The 23,062-nt window shown below is 42.6% G+C and overlaps 1 protein-coding gene across 1 annotated transcript in view; it reads right to left on the reverse strand.

Annotated features, from left to right (window-relative positions):
- The window catches only part of csmd2 (CUB and Sushi multiple domains 2), a 278,599-nt gene that overhangs the window by 241,564 nt on the left and 13,973 nt on the right, over positions 1 to 23,062 (reverse strand). The window contains 1 exon segment of the mRNA XM_061255941.1: positions 10,675 to 10,891. Coding sequence (XP_061111925.1) covers positions 10,675 to 10,891 — 217 coding nt within the window.

The following is a 23,062-nucleotide window of genomic DNA, read 5'->3' on the forward strand; positions in this document are numbered from 1 at the left end:
CCGACCCCAGTCCTCTCCGCCCAGTGTGGGGCCCCAACAACCCCTGACGTGAGTATTGGAGAGCAGCTGAGCTCCCGCCAGAAGCAAGCACTACGTAAGCTGGTGGACCGGAACCGGGACATCTTCTCGACTATGCCCGGCCGCACCCACCTAATCGCCCACGACATCAGCACTGAACCCGGGAAGACGGTGAGGCTACAACCCTACCGAATCCCAGAAGCTCGCCGACACGCCATACAGGAGGAGGTGAAGAACATGCTCGACCTCGGGGTCATTGAGGAAAGCCGCAGTGCCTGGTCCAGTCCCGTGGTGCTGGTCCCCAAGCCGGATGGGAGCTGGCGGTTCTGTAATGACTTCCGCCGGCTGAACGATGTCTCCCTGTGTGATGCGTACCCCATGCCGAGAGTGGACGAGCTCATTGAGCGGCTGGGATCGGCCCGATTCATCAGCACCTTGGACCTGACGCGAGGGTATTGGCAAGTTCCCCTAACACCCCGTGCCAGGGAGAAGACTGCCTTTGCGACCCCCACAGGCCTCTACCAGTACACAGTACTCCCCTTTGGCGTGCATGGAGCCCCAGCCACGTTCCAGAGGTTGATGGACCAGGTGTTGCGGCCCCACCAGAAGTATGCAGCAGCCTACCTGGATGACATCGTCATCCACAGCACCGACTGGGACAGCCATGTCGACAAAGTCGAAGCTGTGCTGATGTCCCTGAGGGAGGCCGGGCTGACGGCTAACCCTACGAAGTGCCGGCTTGGATTGGAGGAAGCAGCCTATCTTGGCCACACTGTCGGGAGGGGGCGGGTGAAGCCTCAGTCGAACAAGGTCGACAGCATTGGCACCTGGCCCCAACCGGCCACAAAGAAACAGGTGAGAATGTTCCTGGGGCCGGTGGGTTACTATCGGCAGTTCATTCCAGAGTTTGCAGCCCGAGCAGCCCCGCTACATGACCTCACCAAAAAGGAGCAGCCCAACCGGGTCCAGTGGAACCCCCTCGCCACTGCAGCCTTCCAGGACTTACGGGCCGCCCTGGGTGAGGAACCTGTACTAATCTCTCCCGACTTTCAGAAACCCTTCGTGCTGCAGACCGACGCATCGGAAGTGGGCCTGGGAGCAGTCCTGTCACAGATCCAGGATGGGGTGGAGCATCCAGTGACATACATCAGCAGAAAACTCCTCAGCCATGAAAGGAATTACGCCACGGTCGAGAAGGAATGCCTCGCCATCAGATGGGCGGTAGGTAAATTAAGATATTACCTACTCGACCGTGAGTTCTTGTTGGTGACCGATCATGCTCCCCTAAAATGGATGTACCTTAACCGGGACAGCAACGCCCGAGTGACCCGCTGGTTTTTAAGAGTTGCAGCCTTACCGGTTCAAGGTGGAACATCGCGCTGGGAAGCTGCACCAGAATGCTGATGCGCTATCCAGGAGAGAGGATGGCCTAGGGGCAGACGCTCCCGCCTGGGGCGTGGAGCAGAGGGGGGGAATATGTGGCACCCCTGCTCCTGCATGTTGTGCCACGTGGGAGGAGAACCCTGGAGGGACCCGCGCAGAGCAACCGCGCAGACGTCACGCATTAGGAGAGGTCTGGGAAGGAGTATATCTTCCTAGAGAGGTGATGGGAAGATAGAGGTGATAGAGAGATCCCTCTACCTGCAGTCCAGGACCCCGGACAGCGCACATGAGTGAGCAGAATGGAAAGGTACTGACTCAGCTGCAGCCTGTTTCCTAACGAGCAGGGAATGGTATTTAAGGCGCGGTCGAGGCTGCAAACAGGTTCAGTCGGCACCCTTCCTGAGCGTGTGAGAGGGAGAAAGGCAGAGAGAGGAAGGACCGTCTATGCCCTGCTGTACTGACCCTGAAGGAGACCCCACCTTTACGAACGGCAACCCCAAAGACCCGGAACGGACGCCGGACACGTGAGCCAAACAAAAACCCGTCCTACTTACCCTATATCTTTGTGTTTCCCCCACCCAGCCCGGACGTGGCTGAAGAGGGAAGGAGGGAGGAGGCCCTGGAGCATACCCCAGTCTGGGAAGAACCTTAGTTTATTTTTGCCTGAACGGCCCCTTTTATTTCTCCAGTTTTCCCCTACCCTTGCCCTGAGGGGGGGCCCTATCCCCAATACCCCCAAAAAAAAAACACAGAAAAAATAAAAAGAATCATTTTTTCTGATATCTGCTATCTCCTGTGTCTGGTTTCCAGCTGCGCCCGCCCACTGCACCTCAGGATCCACCCCGAGGCACCACAGTACATACAGTCATATGAAAAAACTTGGGCACCCCTGGTCAAAAAGCCATTTAAGTAATTTTTTTTTTACAAAAGATTACTTTTTATTTAAATTGTTTACAGTTAAAAAAAAAAAAAAAAAAGGATAAAGGCCCTGTGCAATAGTCTGGGAGCCCTGTCAGTTAGTACCTCTGGCAACTATAACAGCTTGCAAATGCTTCCTGTAGCTAAGAGTCTTTAGCACCTCTAGCTCAGATTTTCAATAATATTCAAGTCTGGGGACTGTGGTGGCCATTCCTAAACCTTCATCTGTACTTCATGGTTGGATGCTTGGGATCATTGTCTTTAAGGCTTTTTGACCAGGGGTGCCCAAATTTATGCAAACGACTGTATATTTCAAATGTAGTCAAGCTGTAAATTCACAAGCTACTCTAGTCATTCATGGACATCAAGCTGACTATGGTAAATGGTAAATGGCAGGCATTTATATAGCGCCTTTATCCAAAGCGCTGTACAATTGATGCTTCTCCATTCACCCATTCATACACACACTCACACACCGACGGCGATTGGCTGCCATGCAAGGCCCCGACCAGCTCGTCAGGAGCATTTTGGGGTTAGGTGTCTTGCTCAGGGACACTTCGACACAGCCCGGGCGGGGGATCAAACCGGCAACCCTCCGACTGCCAGACGACTGCTCTTACTGCCTGAGCCATGCTGCCAACTATGCTGTAGTTGGCAGCAACCAGACACATCCCTCATGTGAGATGTGATTTGAAGATCATTAACACTGTTGCAAGTATGATATTACAAATGTTGTCTTGCTTGCAAGCTAAAAAGTTAGGCCAGGTGTTTGTCCTTTTTTACCCTTCTGCTACTCAGTAAAGCATCTTTGTGTCAGTCTTCCGTGAAAAGCACAATACAAATAAAATTGACTTGACTTGACTCCCAGCCAATGATAATTGAGTCCTCAGCCAAGCTATTGTGTACAGTAGAAATAACATGTCATTGAATGGAAATAACTGAAAGAGAAAAATAGCTGGCAGAAAGCTGAGAATATTGTTAAATAGAATAAAAGTTGTTGTTGAGCCTATTACTACAGCTATATGCTTGAAAAAAAAGTACAACAACAAGTTTTAGCATCACAAGCCAATTATCACACTGCCTACATGTGCCACCTCCTATTTCTCCCCAAACTGGCATTAGCCTCTATCTTAGCCCTACCAAGTGAATAGACTGTTGCTGAGAACAAAGTCGGTGGCGCAGTGGTTGCGACACACGCCCGTGACTCTGTGTGCTCAGTGAGATATGACACAGAAAAGTTATCATACTGTACACAGCACTCGGTTTAAACAGGGCACCCGCCTAACGTGTTTGTTTTTCATTGTCACGCCACAAGATGCAGAATGAGAGCATAGCTCAGCCTGAACGCAGCGAGCTGAAGATGAAGTGAGGCAGGCTTTTAAAAGCGATGAGCCAGCCAGCCTTTCACACCGCCAACATCGTTCGGCTTAAAAAGAAGAGGAAAGCACTGCGGAGCAGAACCGCGCTGGGAGAGGGAGGCCAAGCTCATATTGGCAGGCAGAGATATGGAGACGAAAATGGCAAAGCATCCGGCCTATAACATGCGGGGGCAAACATTTGCATTTCAGGCATTTGGCAAAATCCGGAGCGACTTTCACAGTTTCACATACAATCCATTTATACAGCTGTATTTAGGAAACCTATTCACGTTAAACACCTGGCTAAATGGTATAGCAGCAATGCCCCAACCAGTGACTCAAACTGGCAACTTGGGAGCTACAAGCCCAGCTTCCTAACCATTATGCTGCTCTGCCTCTTCACATTAGCAAAGGCCCGCTGTGTACTGCCCGGAGGGTAAGGGTGGCCGCTCCAACATTCCCCTGCCCATTCGACAGTGGAGTCCCCCTGGTCCGCTGCCCCTCCGACTCCTGCCAGATCTTAAACCTGGACCAGGCCCACATGGAGCTGTGAGGATGACAGCGGCAGATTTAATGGAATTGGATAGTCTTTGTCCGAGACAGGCCGGTGCAGTCAGGACAATAAAAACCCAATCCTGCCCCAGCTTCAGTGGCGAAGAGGAGTCGTATATCTCCTCTGGGGGATGTAGGGGAGGGGGGAGTGGTTTCTGATCCAGGTTAAACAAATAAATAAGAGCAATTAAACAGAGTGCCCGCTGTCCCCTGTGTGGCACTCCATCTCCCACAAACCCGATGGGCATGGCACAGGGAGGCCGAGAAAAACAGCATTCTGGGTAATACAGCGATAGCCCTCCCCAGGCTCCGGCGCCTGCCTGCCTCCCACTGTGAGACTAAGGAAAGGATTTCTTGGGAGATCACAAGATACTGGGGCCTTAGATGTGATGCAATATCTTAGTGTGCTCTTTAACTTTAATTCAGAGTTTTAACTCAGTGTGTCTCTATTTAACCCTTGTAAGACACCTATGTGGCTTTTTGTATGCCGAAGGAAAAAGTGACGTTGGCGAAAATCTGCTTTGACATTATATTTACTACATTCAAAACTTTTACTTTTACTTTTATCTCTTTAAACATGGACATTCAGTACAACATATTTCAGTTAGTTAAAGAAAACTGTGGAGAATGATCACTGCAAGAAATTCTGAGAGCATCAAAGGGGAAACACTGCTAACTTTGAGAAAACACTACTGTTTTGTAATGAAATTGCATGGTGCTTTGACTACCCCCTTTGCTACAGCTAATCTAAATCTCATACTGGGTCTGGCAGTAATCCTTCAACTACGTGACTCCTACATCCCTAAGCGCATGTCTTTTCACACAAAACACCACTCGAGGCAAAGAGTGCCTTTGGTGCTTATCAAAAAGAGCCTATTGGCCTGTTCCCCCTTGAGCTCTTAGAGTGAAAGTTTACATCAGCCTACACAATTTCAATCAAGAAACCGTCTGAACCAGGCAAATGAAGACCACTAGAAAAATAAATTAATACAATAACATTTACGAGACCAAAAACACTCAACTCCAGGTCCTGCGGGCTGTAGTGTCTGTCGCTATCTGCTCCAACCATGGACTATGCCACCTGATTTCACTAATGAGCTTACTTACAGAACGTAGGAGGTAAAATAATGAATGAAACCAAGTGGTATTGAGCATGGTTGGAGCATATAATATCAAAAAAGGTTTACATAGCTTGCTCTTTCCAGGATCCGCTTGACTCTTTGGTCATGTTCCTCTTTATTTTTTGCGAATATGAGTCAAGTCATCACTGTTGGTCACTACTCACTCAAAAACAGTTACGCCACTCTCCTGTGTAGCCCCTCCTGTGCATTCCTAATAGTAGACTGTACATGCTGTATTTGTACCTTCCGAATGATGATGGTGAGGCTTGACAATTTCTCTGTGAGGGACATTTTCAAGTAGCCATCCAACATACTGGACCATGATGCCACAGCCAACTAGCCCATGACATGACATCAATGGTTAGAATTTGAAAATGTGGATACTACATGACTCAGCCAGCCAACCTATGCCTTTGAATACATCATGGTACTCCGTCACTTTAATGTTCTTCTCCCCCTCTGTCTTGCCCACACTCCTAATCAGTCTGACTACATTAAGATTTGCATATTCTTTTAGACCCATGGTATGGTAAATTTGCATGTGTGTATTTCCTTTGAGTGCATCGTAGGATACATTTGCCAGTCACAGGCAGATTGTTCTCGCAATACCCAGATAAACAACTCCATTTGTCTGAAATTGGCCTTGCTTATTCTCTTTGTTTGCGGATGAAATGTTGCTCATTAGCTCTGAACCGCATATTTTTCCTCTTACGGGTGTTCTTGCTACCACCTCAATGGCGTGTGCGAGGGGTTAACAATGCATTCCTGCCTAACCCATCCCAGTCAATCTCTCATCAGGCGGGTCCTCGACAATGTAGCCGCTGTGTCTATTTCACTACATTACCCTGATTGTCTAGTCCTGTGCCTCATGCCCTGTGCTGTCTGTGACTGCATCAATATAAAGGCTTCCGTCACTGTTTTCCTGTAGCTCGCGCACGGTTTGCTTTTACATACGTTTGAAAATTGTTTGGCTTTTTATATTTTATAGCTATGTAATTTCCCATGGCCTGGCATCTTCTTCGGGATGTGTTTGTCCACAGTAATGAAAGTCCACCGTAATGAGAGTCCACCAAGTTTTCTCACTCAGTGTTACTCTCATTGTGGCTCTCTCTGTGTTGGCACTGTCTGTCTCTCTGCATTGTGTACTGTATCTTTCCCTACCTATGTGCACATTCGCGTCATGCAGATTTTGAGTGACAGCATTCACAATTATGTTAGCTCTTCTCCAGAGCTGCAAGTACCGTTTAAACTGAGCATTTATTGTTGCGTATGCTGCACGACATACTGTATGTCAATACATTTTAACTAAGTTTTCTCTTCTCTCAATAATCTCCTGCGGGTCTCATTGTCCCTGATGCCTTCATTGATCCTATCTCTGATAATTCCATGTAATACATGTACAGGCTCACAGTTGTTGGACAGAATTTTCTCGTCCGGTCTTTGTGGCCGATTATTGTTTTTCTTCAGAGTACATTGATCCCCAGATTTCTTGCTAAGTGGTGCAATTTTATTGAGTTCACCTGCCAACAATGTGAATATGTCGTACAGTGCTTGAGCTTGCTCACCCATGTAGTGGAGCAGGAGTGCATCTTACATTACATTACATTAATGGCATTTGGCATACGCTCTTACCCAGAGTGGCATACAGTTGATTAGACTAAGACAATCCTCCCCTGGAGCAATGCAGAATTAAGGGCCTTGCTTAAGGGCCCAATGGCTACACGGATCTTATGGTGGCTATACCGGGGATCGAACCACCGACCTTGCGGGTCCCTGTCATGTGCCTTAACCACTAAGCTACAGGCTGACTCTTTTTCGTTCTTTTCACTAGCACACAAGTAAATCTTCTGACTCTATTTAACAATGCTATCTTAGCTAGTTGTGCAATGAACAGACATATTCATTTCGCCATCTTTATTTGGAGCCTGAATCCCCACCCCACCAGGTGGCAGTAGGCAGCCTAATAAAGTTTGTGGCAGCAAGTTATCACTACAACACACCAGCAATGCTGACTGGCTATTCTATGACTTGTCACCTCAGTAGTCCCATAGCATTGTAACACCAGATGTTATCACATCATACAATTCCCTAGTGCACTTAAAACAACCTGCCGGGAGCAAAATGAAAGAAATAAGATCAACATGTCCCTAATGCACAGTCCCTCTGGCCTATTCAATCATTGTTTTACATAAAATTCTTTTTTCATATTCATGTGAGTTTATGACAGTCAATCGTGACTGGGATACTGTAAAGTTAGTACATTTTCAACTTGTTTTGCCTTTTTGTCCCCTTTTTCCTTCTAAAACATGATTAATAAAGGTAACTGCCCAGAATACAGCTGATGAGCACCAGAAGTGTGGGCATTTCTCTCTTTTAGGCCCACTCGTATTTCTTCTGGCAGCAGTAGCAGCAGCAGCAGCAGTAGTAGTAGTAGTAGCAGTAGTAGTAGCAGTAGTAGTAGTAGTGATAGCAGTCGTAGTAGTACTAGCAGTCGTAGTAGTAGTAGTAGTAGTAGTAGTAGTATTTACTAATGATTACTGGGTGCTGAATGAGGAAGGTAAATGGAAAGGTAAAACAATCTGTGAAATCTAGGGCATTATCAATTCTAACATTATATTACTGACAATAGATGAATGTTTGAAGTATATTGTGTACACGAAGTAATAACACAATGTGACAAAAATGTTAGGATGCAGTGAAACAAACTTTCTCACACTGTCTCTCTGTCTCTCTCTCTCTCTATCTATCTCTCTCTTTCACTCTCTCTCTCTCACACACACATTCTAATGCACACCAACAAATTAGTCTGGCAGGTTCTCTTATTAAACACGCTATCCGACTCCTGCTGTTGCAAAGCAGTCTGTTGTTAACAGCTCCAGTTATTAATGTGTGAATCTGCCAGACACACGAGGGAACGTGAGCATGTTGACTCTGCCCATGGAAACACTCAGGACAATATCTCAACTCCCAGCTTTGCTCTTCACCTATGAAACAACATTTGGATTATGGCCCTTCCACTAACATCAGCCAAAAGCAACAATCAAACAGCAGTTTAAAAATGGCCTTCACAGGCTCTATCAAACCGGAATAATCACAGGGGCTTACACGCTCTGATAAAAGGATAATTAAAAAAGACTTGGCCAAAAGCTCTTTTCCAGCCTCCATTTCAAGGCAGACATAATAAACTCCATCTGATTCTTGTATCTCCAGTGAGGGCAATCCATGGAAACGGCCTCCATCACATTTAACCGGAAGATTAGTGGATGGTAGGCGATCATCCTGTCACTGAAACAAATTTGCCATCTACATTCTGTGCCATTCACAATTGCCTATTACAGGAAAAAAAAAAGAACAGTGTTGCCTTCACGCCTGGGTTAAGCTGGTATGGTGTCAGATAGGTGGCAGGAGTACGTATTGGTTTACAGCAAAGGCAGCCTCACTACATGTGGTTCAGATCCCTCGAGAAACACTCTCCGGATCACCTCCCGTGGGCCCTGTGAACTAACAGGAGTAACTGACAGCAGTCAGTCTGCTGCTGGAGCCAACTCACACATTAACTGACGGTTCAACCTCACTTCATCAGAGATGTCAGAGAAGGACAAGAGAGCACAGTGTAGCACCAGAACAGGTGAGACAAAAGCCACTCACAGACATGCTTCTTCAGGGAGCAATGTTTTAAGCAAGCACTTGTTTTCATAGCCTCACTGAGCATTATTTGCCTAAATTAATTTGTGGTTGGGGATTGTGTTGATACATTAACAAGCTAATGAGTTATTAAAAGAAGGTAATGTGGCCTCATAGTGTTTTAGGCCAGTCCCTACCCAGCAGGTCAGTCCAGGTAAATGCATTTTGATTCTTATCAACCTCGGGTATCAACGAAAACCTGATGCGGTCTAACAGACGTGTACATCTCTGAAGAAAAAATAAACATGCTGTAAATGGATGTAAAAAAATAAATCAAATGAATATTGGCATACAGATATATATATATATAATCATATTCGGCATATTTCTGCAGTGACCTGCTGTTGAAACCAAGCAGAACAACAGCCTTTGTCTCCCAGTAATTACAGCAATTTTGTACTGCAACAAATGGCAAAAAGACATACAAACTATAATTAACGATCCACGCTCATGACCCGATAACGTTATTTTTATCCTAGACCCGGCATATCTGAAGATAAAATCTTGGTGGATCAGATACAGCGAAGCTTCAAATGCTTTTGAACATAAAGATGGTTGTGCACACAGAATGTACCAAGAAGTAGACACTGTCAGAATTTGGCATGCAGTGATAAACATGAGAGGTTGCTGACAAAAAGCCTCCCTTAGTGAAAGAACAGAGCCAGCTCGGCCTGGGTAAAGATCTGTGTTATGCTATATTGGTGTGCTATAATTTGACAGTGCTCTTTTGGCACGTTACTTTTTTATAAGGGAATTTTCAAAGCCACTTTTCAAGGGAGCAATTTTCCAACAAAGGCAGAACACAGCAAAAGCTAGGGTACAGGCGAGGTACATTTTAGAATGTTGCTAAATCATTGTGCACAGTTCAGGGGCGCAAAATCACAAACCACCCCCAATGAGAACAGTCAAAAAAACAGCCATGCATGTGACATAATTCCACATAAGACAGCAACCTCCTCATCTGCAATGCACTACACTGTCAAATTCGTCATGATTCCGCAGCCAGAACATTTTATAGTTCCTGCAAAATTTCAGCGCTCAAACAATTTGTGAAAATGAAAAATAACAATAATAATAATCGTTGGCTGAAAATTGTCAATGGCAAATATTATAGTGGTTAAATTAAACTTAGCTGTAGTCTAGAGAACATGCACATAATGTTTAATTCTAATATGACTGTCTGTATTTGCATCACAACTTGTCTTTCATTTACAGCCTGCTTGTGCTTGGAAACCCCAGTTACGTACTGTAAACGATATAGCTGATTGAGTTTAAATGGCGAAATTGAGAAATGTATTTTGGAGCCAAAAGAGATAAAACTAGATTGACTAGACAATGATGTCTGAAACAAATTGAAAAGTATATTGAAAATAAAAAGTTTATGTTTTTTCAGCAGTAAAACAGCCGAGACACTGTGCTAAGTAAACAGGGTAGCAGACTCTCAACCCATATACAAATCCCCTGTGTGGTTAGAGCCACGAGTCTCTACCATAACGCTTTCTGCACTGTGATCCTATCTCAGTAAAACTCTCTGTATTCCAATATCTGAAAAATATCAAGAAATAAACAAATGCAAATAGCTATACAACGTAACAGGCACTGTAGCTGTGGTTCTGAAGCTGAAAGTGAAATGGGGTTACCGTGTTCGTAGGTTACTGGGGCTGAGATGTCCATCGTAGACCGAGAGGATGTCGAAGTCTTCCTCTAGAGCGAACCCTTGAAACACCAGCTGTATTCGGTTGTGGTCCTGAGTGACGATCACCCACGTGCAGTTGGCGTAGTTAGGATATCCGTATGGGTATCCTGGGCTCTCAATCGTCCCATTTGGACTGTGTAACGTGTAGCTGCAGTTCTGAGCTGGAACAGAAGAATAATGAGGGTCAGGAATGTGTGTAGGATCCACTGCCAGTTAGTCACCATTACTGTAACTACTGTTACCGCAAATACCATCATCCACAGTTTGCATAGTCTGGAAGTGTGTTTATTTATGTATTTGTGCATATGCGCATTTAAATAGTACTTTCCAAAGTAGTCTTCAGTGCAACAACAAGGCTTCCAATGGGAATCAAATTAGTTATTTTTCACCAGCAACTACTTTTTTTATAGGTCGTGGAAAGTTGTGAATATGTTCTATGCTTGTGTTCTTGTTCAGTCATAAACACATCCTTAAAATATACTTTGTTTTCTGTTGGGAAAAGTATAATTCTGATCTTGGCCTACATAGCGTGAAAGTTGCGGTTTGTGGGTGGTAAAAATGTAAATGTTGTAAAATGTTATAAAATATTTGTGCTGACTTGGTCCTGAGTTATTGTATCTCCACCAATACAGAGAAAAAAAAGCTGGAGATACACATTCTGTTCAATAATGGTGGGTGGCAGATTTTATGCCGTCGTTTGGGACGCATACAACCTTAGAAGGCCAAATCAATAACAATCATTATTTAACGGAATCATCCTCATGCCACGATGCATTTCTTTCCTGTAGAGAGGAGTTTCTTTCAAGACTTAAATGGCTCCATCCTCAGAGCACGAGAAGTGGCTGTAATGACTGACATTATCCATATAACACGGCCTTCTCAGTCACCAGATGCAAGCCCGGCAGAGCATTTACTGGATCCATAGACTTCTGCTAAAAGAAAGCATTTTATGCTTCCACTTGCAATAGTGAGTTGCTTGACATTCTCATGGAAGGTAGGGTATTCTGCCAGCACAATTTAAGATGTCGACTTTATGTCTTGGTACACATTATGGTCCAAAACCATAATAAGTGTGTACATTTTTATTTCCATGTTTTGTTTAATACCTGTACACTTAGACATTGTCAAAGATACATTGAAGATATACAAACATTATTTAAAATAAAACCAGCTACACGTATATCGTCGCCACTATAGTAGACATTAATTTGTTTTGGTAATTTGGTGGTAGCAACTGTCATTGCAGTATGGGGAAATAATATCAATTAGCATCATGTCAGGATACATAGACCTTTTCCTTGTACACCGTGAAAACAGTGGCAAACTAGTGAAGCTGCTTAACACTCTACCCGTAGCCCATGCTACAACAACATTGTATTAACGTTTCTGTGATGCTGAATCAACATCATCCAGCCACTTCAAAGTGGATGCTGCCTGTAGCCAGAAGCTGAGCCCACTCCTCACAGAAAAACACAGGAGATGGCTCACTCAATTATTAATGGCTGTAATTTTAATAACCCCCCAGCTCCGGGCGCTGACAGTACTTCACAACATTAATTGTGCTTCTCTTTTGCATACTTGTCAGCGGCCACTCATAAAATATTGTATTCAATCTGAAATTTTAATAACTGCGTGTGGCGTAATCCATCAGTGGCGAGCTAAATTACTTATTTGGCAGGATTTCCAGGGGGACTTTTAATTAATTGTCCATTTCACCCATAATATATCTTTGAAGCAGTGTATTTACTTCATATTATTTTTCTTTCTTTTTTTCTCTTTTGATTGAGAATTGTGTTTGTCACCATAGTGGAGCATAGGGACCTGAAAGCTAGGATTAGCTGGTTGCCTCTATTTAGCCTATGCTCCCTCTGGCTAGAGTGGCTAGAGTGGCTTCCAGTCACCAATTCACCCTGCCCTAGCTCTCTGAAACATTACCGAAGCATGCAATGTTGGCCCATGACAGCATTAACAATGTTCCTGTATGTTGGAAGGTGCTTGCATGACAATAAAATATGTGTATGTGTGTGTGTATGGGGGAGGGGGTAGCTTCTTAGGGGTGAAGCTGTATAAAAGTCGGGTGTAGACAACATCAGCCTCACATACAGTAAAGTTTTCCAGCACAGACTCATGGAATGTAAGAATCTCTGATCACTTTATGGCAGAACGCAGATTACATTTTGCTGCCTCTAGGCAAAATGTCCACTCGGGGTGGTAATTTAAGGAATGTAACATGACAAGCATTTTTAATCCTCCGGAACGTGTCATTTGTACACATCAGGTAACCTAGCATCATGTGGTGGCTGTGCAAATTTAACAACAGAATGCAAGATTAATTTAATGAAATAGAAATTAAGATTGCCTTTCCACAAACCCACTGGACCCTCCTGCTTGATTAGTTTCGATTTTATATAGTTTGTTGTATTTACACCATGCAGGCCGATATATTATTATGTAAATGTGGTTTTCAATCGTTCAATCGTTTAAACAATACGATTAAACCAGTACTCTAAAACAATGGAGTTGTTCCCCCCCTCCTCCAGTAGTTTAAGGTCTAAGCTTCCCTTTAGCACTCCCAGTGGACATCTGATTTTGAAACTGCAGCTAGGCATACCTACGTAATTTTAATTCGGCAAAAAAGTGCTCAGAGGTACATATTTGCCATTGACACTGGGTGTAGTGGAAGTATATTGTACCCAATTTGTTTCCCTTTTGTATTTTGTTCGTTACAGTATTTTGGAGTTACAATGCTGTAACTTTGCATTATGACTTATTTACAATTCCATTTCAAATCTAAAGAACCTTATATCAAAGCCAAATTGTCACTCAATTGATTTGTAAAACATAACTTTAATAACTCTCAAGCCAAGCACTGCTTTAATTGCTTAAAAACTAATCCGTTTGCACACTTTTCCAGTTAGACACTTTGTGTCTCGATGTTGTTTAATTGAAAACAAACAGTTGCCCAATGTGAATCAATCAATCATCTCCTTATCTCTTTAACATCTGGACATTGATACACATCTCCATGGATCAATGGCAGCTAATACACACCAAGGTTAATGTCAAAGTTAATTTGCAAACTGCAAAGTCAATTCCAAGATGTGTCCGTGCATACAGCCCTTCCCCAAATCACAAAGAAGCACTACTATTTAGTCAATCTTGGATGTGTTCATCCAACACTTGAAGGTATTGTTGAGCAGTGAATTCATGGGCCTCATGTCACTGACTCACAGTTCTGCTTTGTGGTACAAACGATAAGAGTAGCATTGTTCAAAAAAGGATAACAGAACAATGAGATTTAGTCAATTCATTCAGGAGGGCTCAGCATCCAGCTCACTGTATTTCACGGTCAAGTTCCTAAACACAAGGGACTTATTTCCATTCAACGCTCTGCATGAGAAAATGGAAAGTCAGATCTAAAAATACTCTGTCACGCTTGTCTACTGAGCCATTCTGCATTTGCACACAATATTAAAATAAATGTGTTTTCCACAGTGAGACAACTAAAAAATTCTGAGAACTGAATGTTCTTAAACATAATAGAAGTCTTACGCAATAACCCATTCATATCATTCCAATTCAAGTCAATGAAATATGTGGAAAAAAATCACATATAATCACATCACAAAAGTAAAGCATCTGGACATCGGGTGGCCTGTAGCGTAGTGGTTAAGGTACATGACTGGGACCCGCATGGTCGGTGGTTCGATCCCCGGTGTAGCCACAATAAGATCCGCACAGCCGTCGGGCCCTTGAGCAAGGTCCGTAAGCCTCCAGGGGGGATTGTCTCCTGCTTAGTCTGATCAACTGTATGTTGCTCTGGATAAGAGCGTCTGCCAAATGCCATTAATGTAATGGGCATCACCTGGGATATACCATTTTTAAATTATTCTTTATTAAAACAGGACAGGTGCAGTGGGTAGCACTGCCGCCTCACAGCAAGGAGGTCCTGGGTTCGAATCCCCGTCGGCCGGGGCCTCTCTGTGCGGAGTTTGCATGTTCTCCCCGTGTCTGCGTGGGTTTCCTCCGGGTACTCCGGTTTCCTCCCACAGTCCAAAGACATGCAGGTTAGGCTGATTGGAGAGTCTAAATTGCCCATAGGTATGAGTGTGTGAGTGAATGGTATGTGTGCCCTGCGATGGACTGGCGACCTGTCCAGGGTGTATTCCTGCCTTTCGCCCAATGTATGCTGGGATAGGCTCCAGCCCCCCTGCGACCCTGTTCAGGATAAGCGGGTTAAGATAATGAATGGATGCATGGATAAAACAGGACATTTTCAAGAGTGCTCTATGAACCCTGAAGTGAAGAGCACTATGAACCTTAGACCCTGAAGTGAACAGCACTATGAACATAAGACCCTGACGTGAACAGCACTATGAACCTTGACCCTGAAGTGAACAGCACTATGAACCCTAGACCTTGAAGTGAACAGCACTATGAACCCTAGACCCTGAAGTGAAGAGCACTATAAACCTTGACCCTGAAGTGAACAGCACTATGAACCTAAGACTCTGAAATGAAGAGCACTATAGCCATCATATCCCTCTACAGCAAGCCCATGAGGTCAGGTCGGACTGGCCAGCTTATTGGTAAAGAAATTCAGATTTTGCTGCGACTGGCATTACAGGCCTCCCTGACCTAGTTGTAACCATCACTAGCTTATGTCTGCAAGTCAGATACACAGAGTGAATAAGAGCCCTCAAGAGTGTTTTACGATGGCTAACTACAGAATATGTCTGGTCTAAAAATGGCACCACATTGAGTCCAGAACAATGCAGAGGACACAGTAGGGAATATGCCAGAATGTTCCACTAATCCGCTCCTTTTGTTTCTTTCTGCTGCGTTCCTGAATATCAATTCTGTATTATTCAAACATAATTATGAATACATAATTGGAGGACATCTGTTATCAGCATAGCCTATATTTTGTTTAAAAAAAGAAGCTGCATTTTCATCCCTGTGTTATGAATAAACATTCCCTCAAAACATACTGTATTTGAATGAATGCCAAGATGTTGTGTGGTGAATTATCTAGTGAATAATTTTAAACACACAGCAGCAAAAAAAAAATAGAAGCATAGAAGCATAAAGATGAACAAGGACACACATATGCTACCCATATTCACACAATGGGCCTCATGCAAGAACATTTTCATATTTTTATCATCAATTTCTCTTACTTTTTTGCATATGAAGGGCTCGGATAAATGTGTCACCTCAGATTCAACAAAATCTTTTAACTATAGAAAACCATCAGTATATACAGTATATATGGTACTGTTGGAGGGTTCTGTTGGATAGCTGGCCACTGAGAGAACAACTTGCATGAGGCCCATTGTTTCCATATCCCTACACAAAATAAATAAATACATAATAATAATAATTGTCATCATCATAATCTAAATAATCCGACTTAAACATTGTGCTTTTTCTCTGCCACAAGTCATTTACAGAGATAATTCTAATAGGGAACAACATAGTCACAGAAAAAAATCAATTTTGAAAAATAAAAAGTGGTTTAAAATGAAAGGAAAGCGAATAAGTGCAATAAAAACAGGAAGCGGAGGGCATGATTGAAGGCGCCTCCCTGAGGGCAGGTTTAAAGGGATGATTTTAGCCCGGTTTAAAAATGGCCACACTTTCACATTCGGTAATGGCTGTGGAAAGTGCACTCCAGAGGCACTGGACTGAGCGGCAGAGAACTGGCAGGCCAGGCAGCTGAGATAGGCTGGAGCAGGCTACAGGATGCTGGACGCAGGAGAGCACAGAGTGTGAGTGGGGGTGTTATCTCCCCACACGTCCCACAGGTAACTCAGTTCACTACCATTAAAAACTTAGCGGAGAGTGAAGAGGAGGAACTTGCAGTATATATGAAGCCACTGCCACAGAAAATAATGCACATTAACCTTAAAATGCATATATACAGTATATATCAGATATATACTGTGTATATGCATTTTAAGGTTAGTGTGTTTGTGTACTATTTATCACTTCTTATTATTACAAATAGACCAGTAATAGCACAATAACTTAAAGCAAAGAAACATGGAGAAAGTGAAATCTGATAAATGACCATTAAAGACAAACAAACCCTTGCAGAGGAAAGTGTAGCCTTGTCGGTCATAAATAAAAGTGCATGGGCCTTTTCCTTTTCATCTGTTAGATTCTTTAATCAGTTTTAAGTGAAGGAAGTATATTTACATATCAAAAGAATGTATTCCTTGTGGATGCATATGTACAGTCAGATCCAAAATTATTTGCACCCTTGATAAAAATGAAGAAATAAGGTTGCATATAATAATAACAGCACAGTTGATTATATATATATATATATATATATATATATATATATATATATATATATATATATATATATATATTGTTCAAACAGTTGGGAAGACCATATACTTTTATTTCAATACATTTATTATCATTTTTATTAAGTAATCTCTCTTTTCTGAAAATCACAGGCGGCGCAATTATTGGCACTCCTAACATTTATCGTAAATAAAATCAAACAAAGTTAAAGGCATAGTATGCACATAGTATTTTCACCATGAAAATGTATAAAACAAACAATGCTCAGTCATTACTATGATACACTGGCAACCTGTTTCTGTCTTCAGTTCTGTACAATACCTTGCTTGTGTACTTCTATTTGTTATTCTAAAAACTGCTCAGGCCTCTTCTTGGAATGGGCCTTTTTTATTTCTGAAAAGCATGTGTCCAATAAACTCATACGCTCTATGATCCAATAGAAGGAGATGGCAGGATGCAAGAGGAGACAACTGACTACGACAGTGGTGAGCTTGGTTTGCGAGAGATTAACCATTAATCAAGTGACTGGCCAGCTTTCAATAACATGAATTAGCTGCAGCGTTAAAAGCTAACTAAATTCAGTGGCCTGGGATTTGTGCTGCTGTCAGCTTATTCTACATGGCCTAAACATGAACCAGCCATCAAAAGGATAAATAAATAAATGCATAATTTAACTGCCTCACCCAATATAGGATCCATTCAAAAGCATCTGGGAACACAATGTAGTAAAGTGGCCTTCTATGGACACTAAAGTGTAATCCTACCATACACACTCACATACACACAAAGACACTCTTTACCCCTTGCTAGTTTTTGCTGTCTACCAAAGCGCTTACTTATTTTAAATTAGAATTGCTGAATGGTCTCATGGCGGCATGGAATTAATTAATCAGCGATGAATCAAAGAGGAAAAACCCAGGGCATGTTTCAATCAGAATATGTACTGTGTATGTGTGTGTGTGTGTGTGTGTGTGTGTGCGTGCGCATGTGTGTGTGCGTGTGTCCGTGTGTGTGTGTCAAACAAGAAATTGAGAGTAATTCAAAAACTACTATAACTCAATTCCCAGGTGCCTTTGAAAATAATAAGGAAATAGGCTCTTCATTGTTAACACAATGCTAGTCTTTTGAATGCTAGTGCATGGCAATAAACCACTCTTGACACAGAACAAACAAAATGTGCTATTGTGCAGTGTAATGCTGCAAACAGGCGGTTAATGAAAGCGTGCAAACAGCATTTCCTGTGGCGAGGTGCCTATTGCCAGAGGCCATCTGTCATGCCATTGAATCGCTCCTGCAATATCAACTCGTGCCAGCACTGACAGAGCATGACCACTGCACATGTAGGTGGACTGCGGAGCCAGGGCACTAAACAAGGTGTCAGGCCACGATCGCTCCAAGCGAGCCCGAACCTCCTGTCGCCCGTTCCAAACTTCCCTCACGGCGAGAACCCGATCCCGTGTCCGATCGATGTCAACGCGAAGGTGCAGTTTAATGTACGTTGGCGGGCTAAGTAGAAAACTATACCTTGGTCGATATCTATTCATTGCTCCTACATACTCTGACCCAATGACAAAATCAATTATTTCCGTGCTTTTGATATGGAAAGGCTTGATCGGGTTTATGACATACAATGTGCAGCTTTAATAAGTACAGCGTGTTTTACATGCACCCATGCCAATAATTCAAATCATTACATCAAATCATATTTATTTATGTTTTTAAAGCATTTAAAGTTTGATTGCATTCATGAAGTCCATGGAGGCAAATGGAGACTGTGTGGTGTCATGAACAGTAAGCTTGGTGGGCACCAAGGCTAATTATTAATGTAATACATTCAAGTATGTACTCTGTTTAGCTTTACTGTCTCTGGAACACACAATAAACCGATATTCTACATGTGACACATAGTGAATTCCAAGCCTCACAATTTCTGAATAGTCTCTCTATTAGTCACAGTCCAAAAAGTAAAGTGAGACTAAATCAGCTTCATGATTTCACAAAACTATATTCCGAGAAGTAGACTTCACTTTACATTTAAGGGAATATCTTATACTATTTTCCTCCTTGACATAAATGCCACAGTATAATGTTCAGTTTTTTTAAAGCCAGGTAGGCCCCTCGAAGCGACCACATCAAACGTGTGGGCCGGGGCAGTGCGGTCACACAGGTCAGTGCTATGCAGAGTCTTTGCACGCATGGGGGAGGGTGCTGATATAAAAGTGCTGCATTTCTCTATTCAAAAATAAAACACATTATTTTACCCGATATTTTATTTAACTCAATGAGTGCCAGGGTCCCCCTAAAGGCGCCCTAAGTGAGAACATTCTAGATTGTGTTCTAGCATTGCCTGGCACTGAGGGAGTTAAGCAGTACGGCATAAGAGGCCGTGCTGTGTGGTGAATACAGTCACGGTTAAAGGGGTGTTGTTAGGCACGACACGTCGCTGGGTGTGGGTAACCCCCTTTAACCGTGACTGTATTCACGCCACAGAGTCGCCTCCAGTGCCCTACTGCTTTCATAAAATGGTCACAACATGCAAAATAATTGATGACACAATATTATTTATTTTGTAATATTATTTGTAATTAAAGGATTGTGCCCAGAGTGATTGCTACTGTTTACAAACAGGCTGTTTGAATAACTGCTACTGTATTGGATCACCGTAGAACACCGTAGAACACCGTCTCAGCCAATCACCGTCCAGGATGGAAGCAACCTAGTTTATAATAGTTTGCACATTGATAGGACCCATATAAAATGTAGAATGTTTGCAGCCATATTGGATTGGCACTGCAGGGACTCTAGTGTCTGGCACTGAATGGGCTCATTCTGGACACCTCCATAGTGTTGATCCAGGATCAGTCTTTAAAAACAGGTAGGTTATAGTCATATCCACATGTAATATTTTAATCACACTATTAGAGCTAAGTCAAACATTATCAATGGTAATATAAATTATTTATTTTCAGGGTTTTTCAGTTTGGTTAACTGAACTGCTGATGTATAGCCAAATACTGAAAACAGTTTTCCATTAAAATCAGTTCTTGCTTGAGAACCTATACAGCGAAACAGTTTTACAGTAGATGATCAGTAACAGTTTTGAGACAAAATTAGGTTTCAGAAGTATCTTTGAAGCTAAAAAGTAGCCCGTTTTCATTCCTTACATGAAGAGGTAGTCAACAATTTAAAAAGCAGGCTATTGAAAAATGACTACCATCTCAACTGCAGTTAATTTTTACCAAACTGCAAAGAACTATCAAGAAAATCAGTAAGCTAAAGATGCAGTTAACACTCATAATAACACAATAACTATACACTTGAACACTGCATCAACTATAATAAAACAGTAAACCTATTTAAAATCATTCAATCTCAACAAGTTACACGTAAACTGAACATATATTTAAGCTAGATGTGTGTTCGGGTTCCTTACTACATTTCTAGTTTAGGGTTACAGGCACTTCAAATAATAACACCCTTCAAATCATAGGTTTGCAACATCGCATGGCTGTTCTGTTTAAAAGTAAAGAAAGGAGACGTGACTACTTGGAATGAACAAATTGGCCTTGGAAGTCTGATGTAACCCAGAGCAAAACCGTTGCCCATACTGTCTATGGATTTCCAGATCAAAGCACAATTTCTTTTGGGAAAAAGGAACAGGCTTTTCACATAACCGTCTTTGTCACAGTCTGTGATATAAGATGGCGTTTAATATTTGGATGATTTTATCCGGACTCATTTCGCTCTTCAGCGGCACAGGGTCCACTGAATTTCGATGCTGCTTTATTACATAAACAAATAATAGCCATGATGTTGTTATTGTGCGATGAGTTGCAAACAACATGGCTGTAGCAATTGCCTTTTTAAATTTACACTAATTTTTTTAAACTGTAAAAACTGGATGAAAGCATAATTTTTTCATATACAAACAAAATCCAAGTGTCATAATTTATTAGAAAAAACTCTAATGAACTATAAATATTTCCAATGGGAATGACCACATGACGTCTGAGGCCTATAGCCTCTAGGGAGGGCGCTATATCCTACAGAATGATATATGCTTTGGTTCAGCTGCAATTTTTGGAGAAAATAACTTGTCTGGGCAGTGAATGAAATGTAATTGTCCGATACAATTTTATTTTTAATGTAATGACACCCTCGCAATATTGGTGCAGCCATTGCAAAAAAAAAAATCCCTCTTGCCTAAGCCAGGCGGCACGTGAGTTTGGCTGGGCAGGCAATATAATAGTAGGGGGAACACTGATGTTTCAATTCCATGAGACAGACAAAAAACTACTCTTTTACTTTTATTTATCTCTCGGATTTTCCAGGCACATTCTGTTCCGAACCCTCACTTCCCACTTCCCACTCGGCAATTGAATGCCTTTCAAAATGGAGAGTGCTGCTTCCAAATGCATTACAAATTTATCTCCCATAGCCTGTTTATTTATTTATTTATTTCATATTTTTTTACGGTTCACTGCTTTAAAAGGAAAATACCTCAAATCCATTCTGCTAATAGCCCGAAGGAGAGCCGTTGCATAATCAACGTCATCTATGAAAGGGATTCAAAATTCTCGCCAAGTCAGCCACACAAGGGGGCAGAGCAACAGGTGGGAGGAGCCCCTCGCGTGTCATGCGTGGCACTCTGTAGTGCGGTGTGCTAATCTCACCGACGCGGCGGGACCAGCTAGTAGCTCCCTTACCTGATGAAATATTCATGACCGCCTGGCACGGTATGTAAATGACAGGAGTAATGATCACCTCTCTCTCTCTCTCTCTCTCTGCGCTGGTTCGCCCTGCTCTGCACCTCCCCTATAGGCAAAGGCGGGGAAACCCACCCCACGCCCTGAACATACACACCATAGCTCAGAAGTATAACCTCACAGGCCACCAGCGTAGCCCGCCCCCAGTGGAACGGCAATCTGTGTTTGACTCCTGAGTCTAATCCTAAAGGGTTTCCTATCCAGGAGAGAGAGAGAGAGAGAGAGAGAGAGGGAGAGAGAGAGAGAGAGTAGATCTTGCTTTATATCGGGACCTTGGGTCTCTCTGCTGGAGACCACAGCCACCAGGTTCCATGCATGAACGTCCACAGTGCAAATACAGCACCACTCACCAAACCAGTTGAACAATCACATCTACAGTTGTTAACGAGTGATCAGATAATGAATATAATCTCATTAGAAATGTTTTTAAAAATCCGATTAAGATAAAGCTAATCAAAAAAGGATGCTAATAACTCACTTTGCATATATAAAAATACGACTTGCATAAAGCCTCAATGGGAGATCAGTGCAAGTTGACGAGTGTACAGTCTAGCAACAAACTGGGCATTTTCCTGTTGGGAGCGGTGCGTCTATTAAATTTGTCTGTAACAGGTTTCACCAACTTTCACTTGATGCAGACAACTTTTCTTGACACCCAGAAAGAGGCCTCTTGTTTTGTTGTTTTGTTAGTATTGTCAGCCTATTACGTCCCCTTGCTTGCATGTGGCTGGATCCTTCAGATGCAGCCAGTTAATTGATTAATCGTTCGGTAATTATGTTCAGCTGCACAAAAGAATAAAAGTTGTGTCTTTTATGTCTTTGATTCTTTTGTAATGTGCTTGTTTTTTTTGTATTTTGATTTGGTTCCAGAGCAATTTGTTTTAGGTTGCGGTCCAACTGTGCCCCCTATACTCCTTGGGAAAAGTTGGGTTGTAAAACAGCCTTAGGACCAGCGAGATGAGGGGTCTCTACTGGGCTCAGATCATAGCATTGCAAAGTCATGTGATTACCACATTGGGATACAGGAGTTAACTGCTTTCTTTTTATTGTTTTTTTTTGTTTTTTTTATGTTCCCAAACTTTAATTGCCCTCTTTTGGATCTTGATTAATAATGTATGTTTGCTTAATTCTTGCCTCTCAGCAAAATGTTAATTTCATCCCTATTGGACTCAATTCTGTTAGAGTTTAATTAAATTTTAGAATTGATTTAAAACATAATATTATGTAGTGATGTACAGGAATGTAATA

This window comes from Conger conger, chromosome 9 (assembly GCF_963514075.1).
Source record: "Conger conger chromosome 9, fConCon1.1, whole genome shotgun sequence".
NCBI lineage: Eukaryota > Metazoa > Chordata > Actinopteri > Anguilliformes > Congridae > Conger > Conger conger.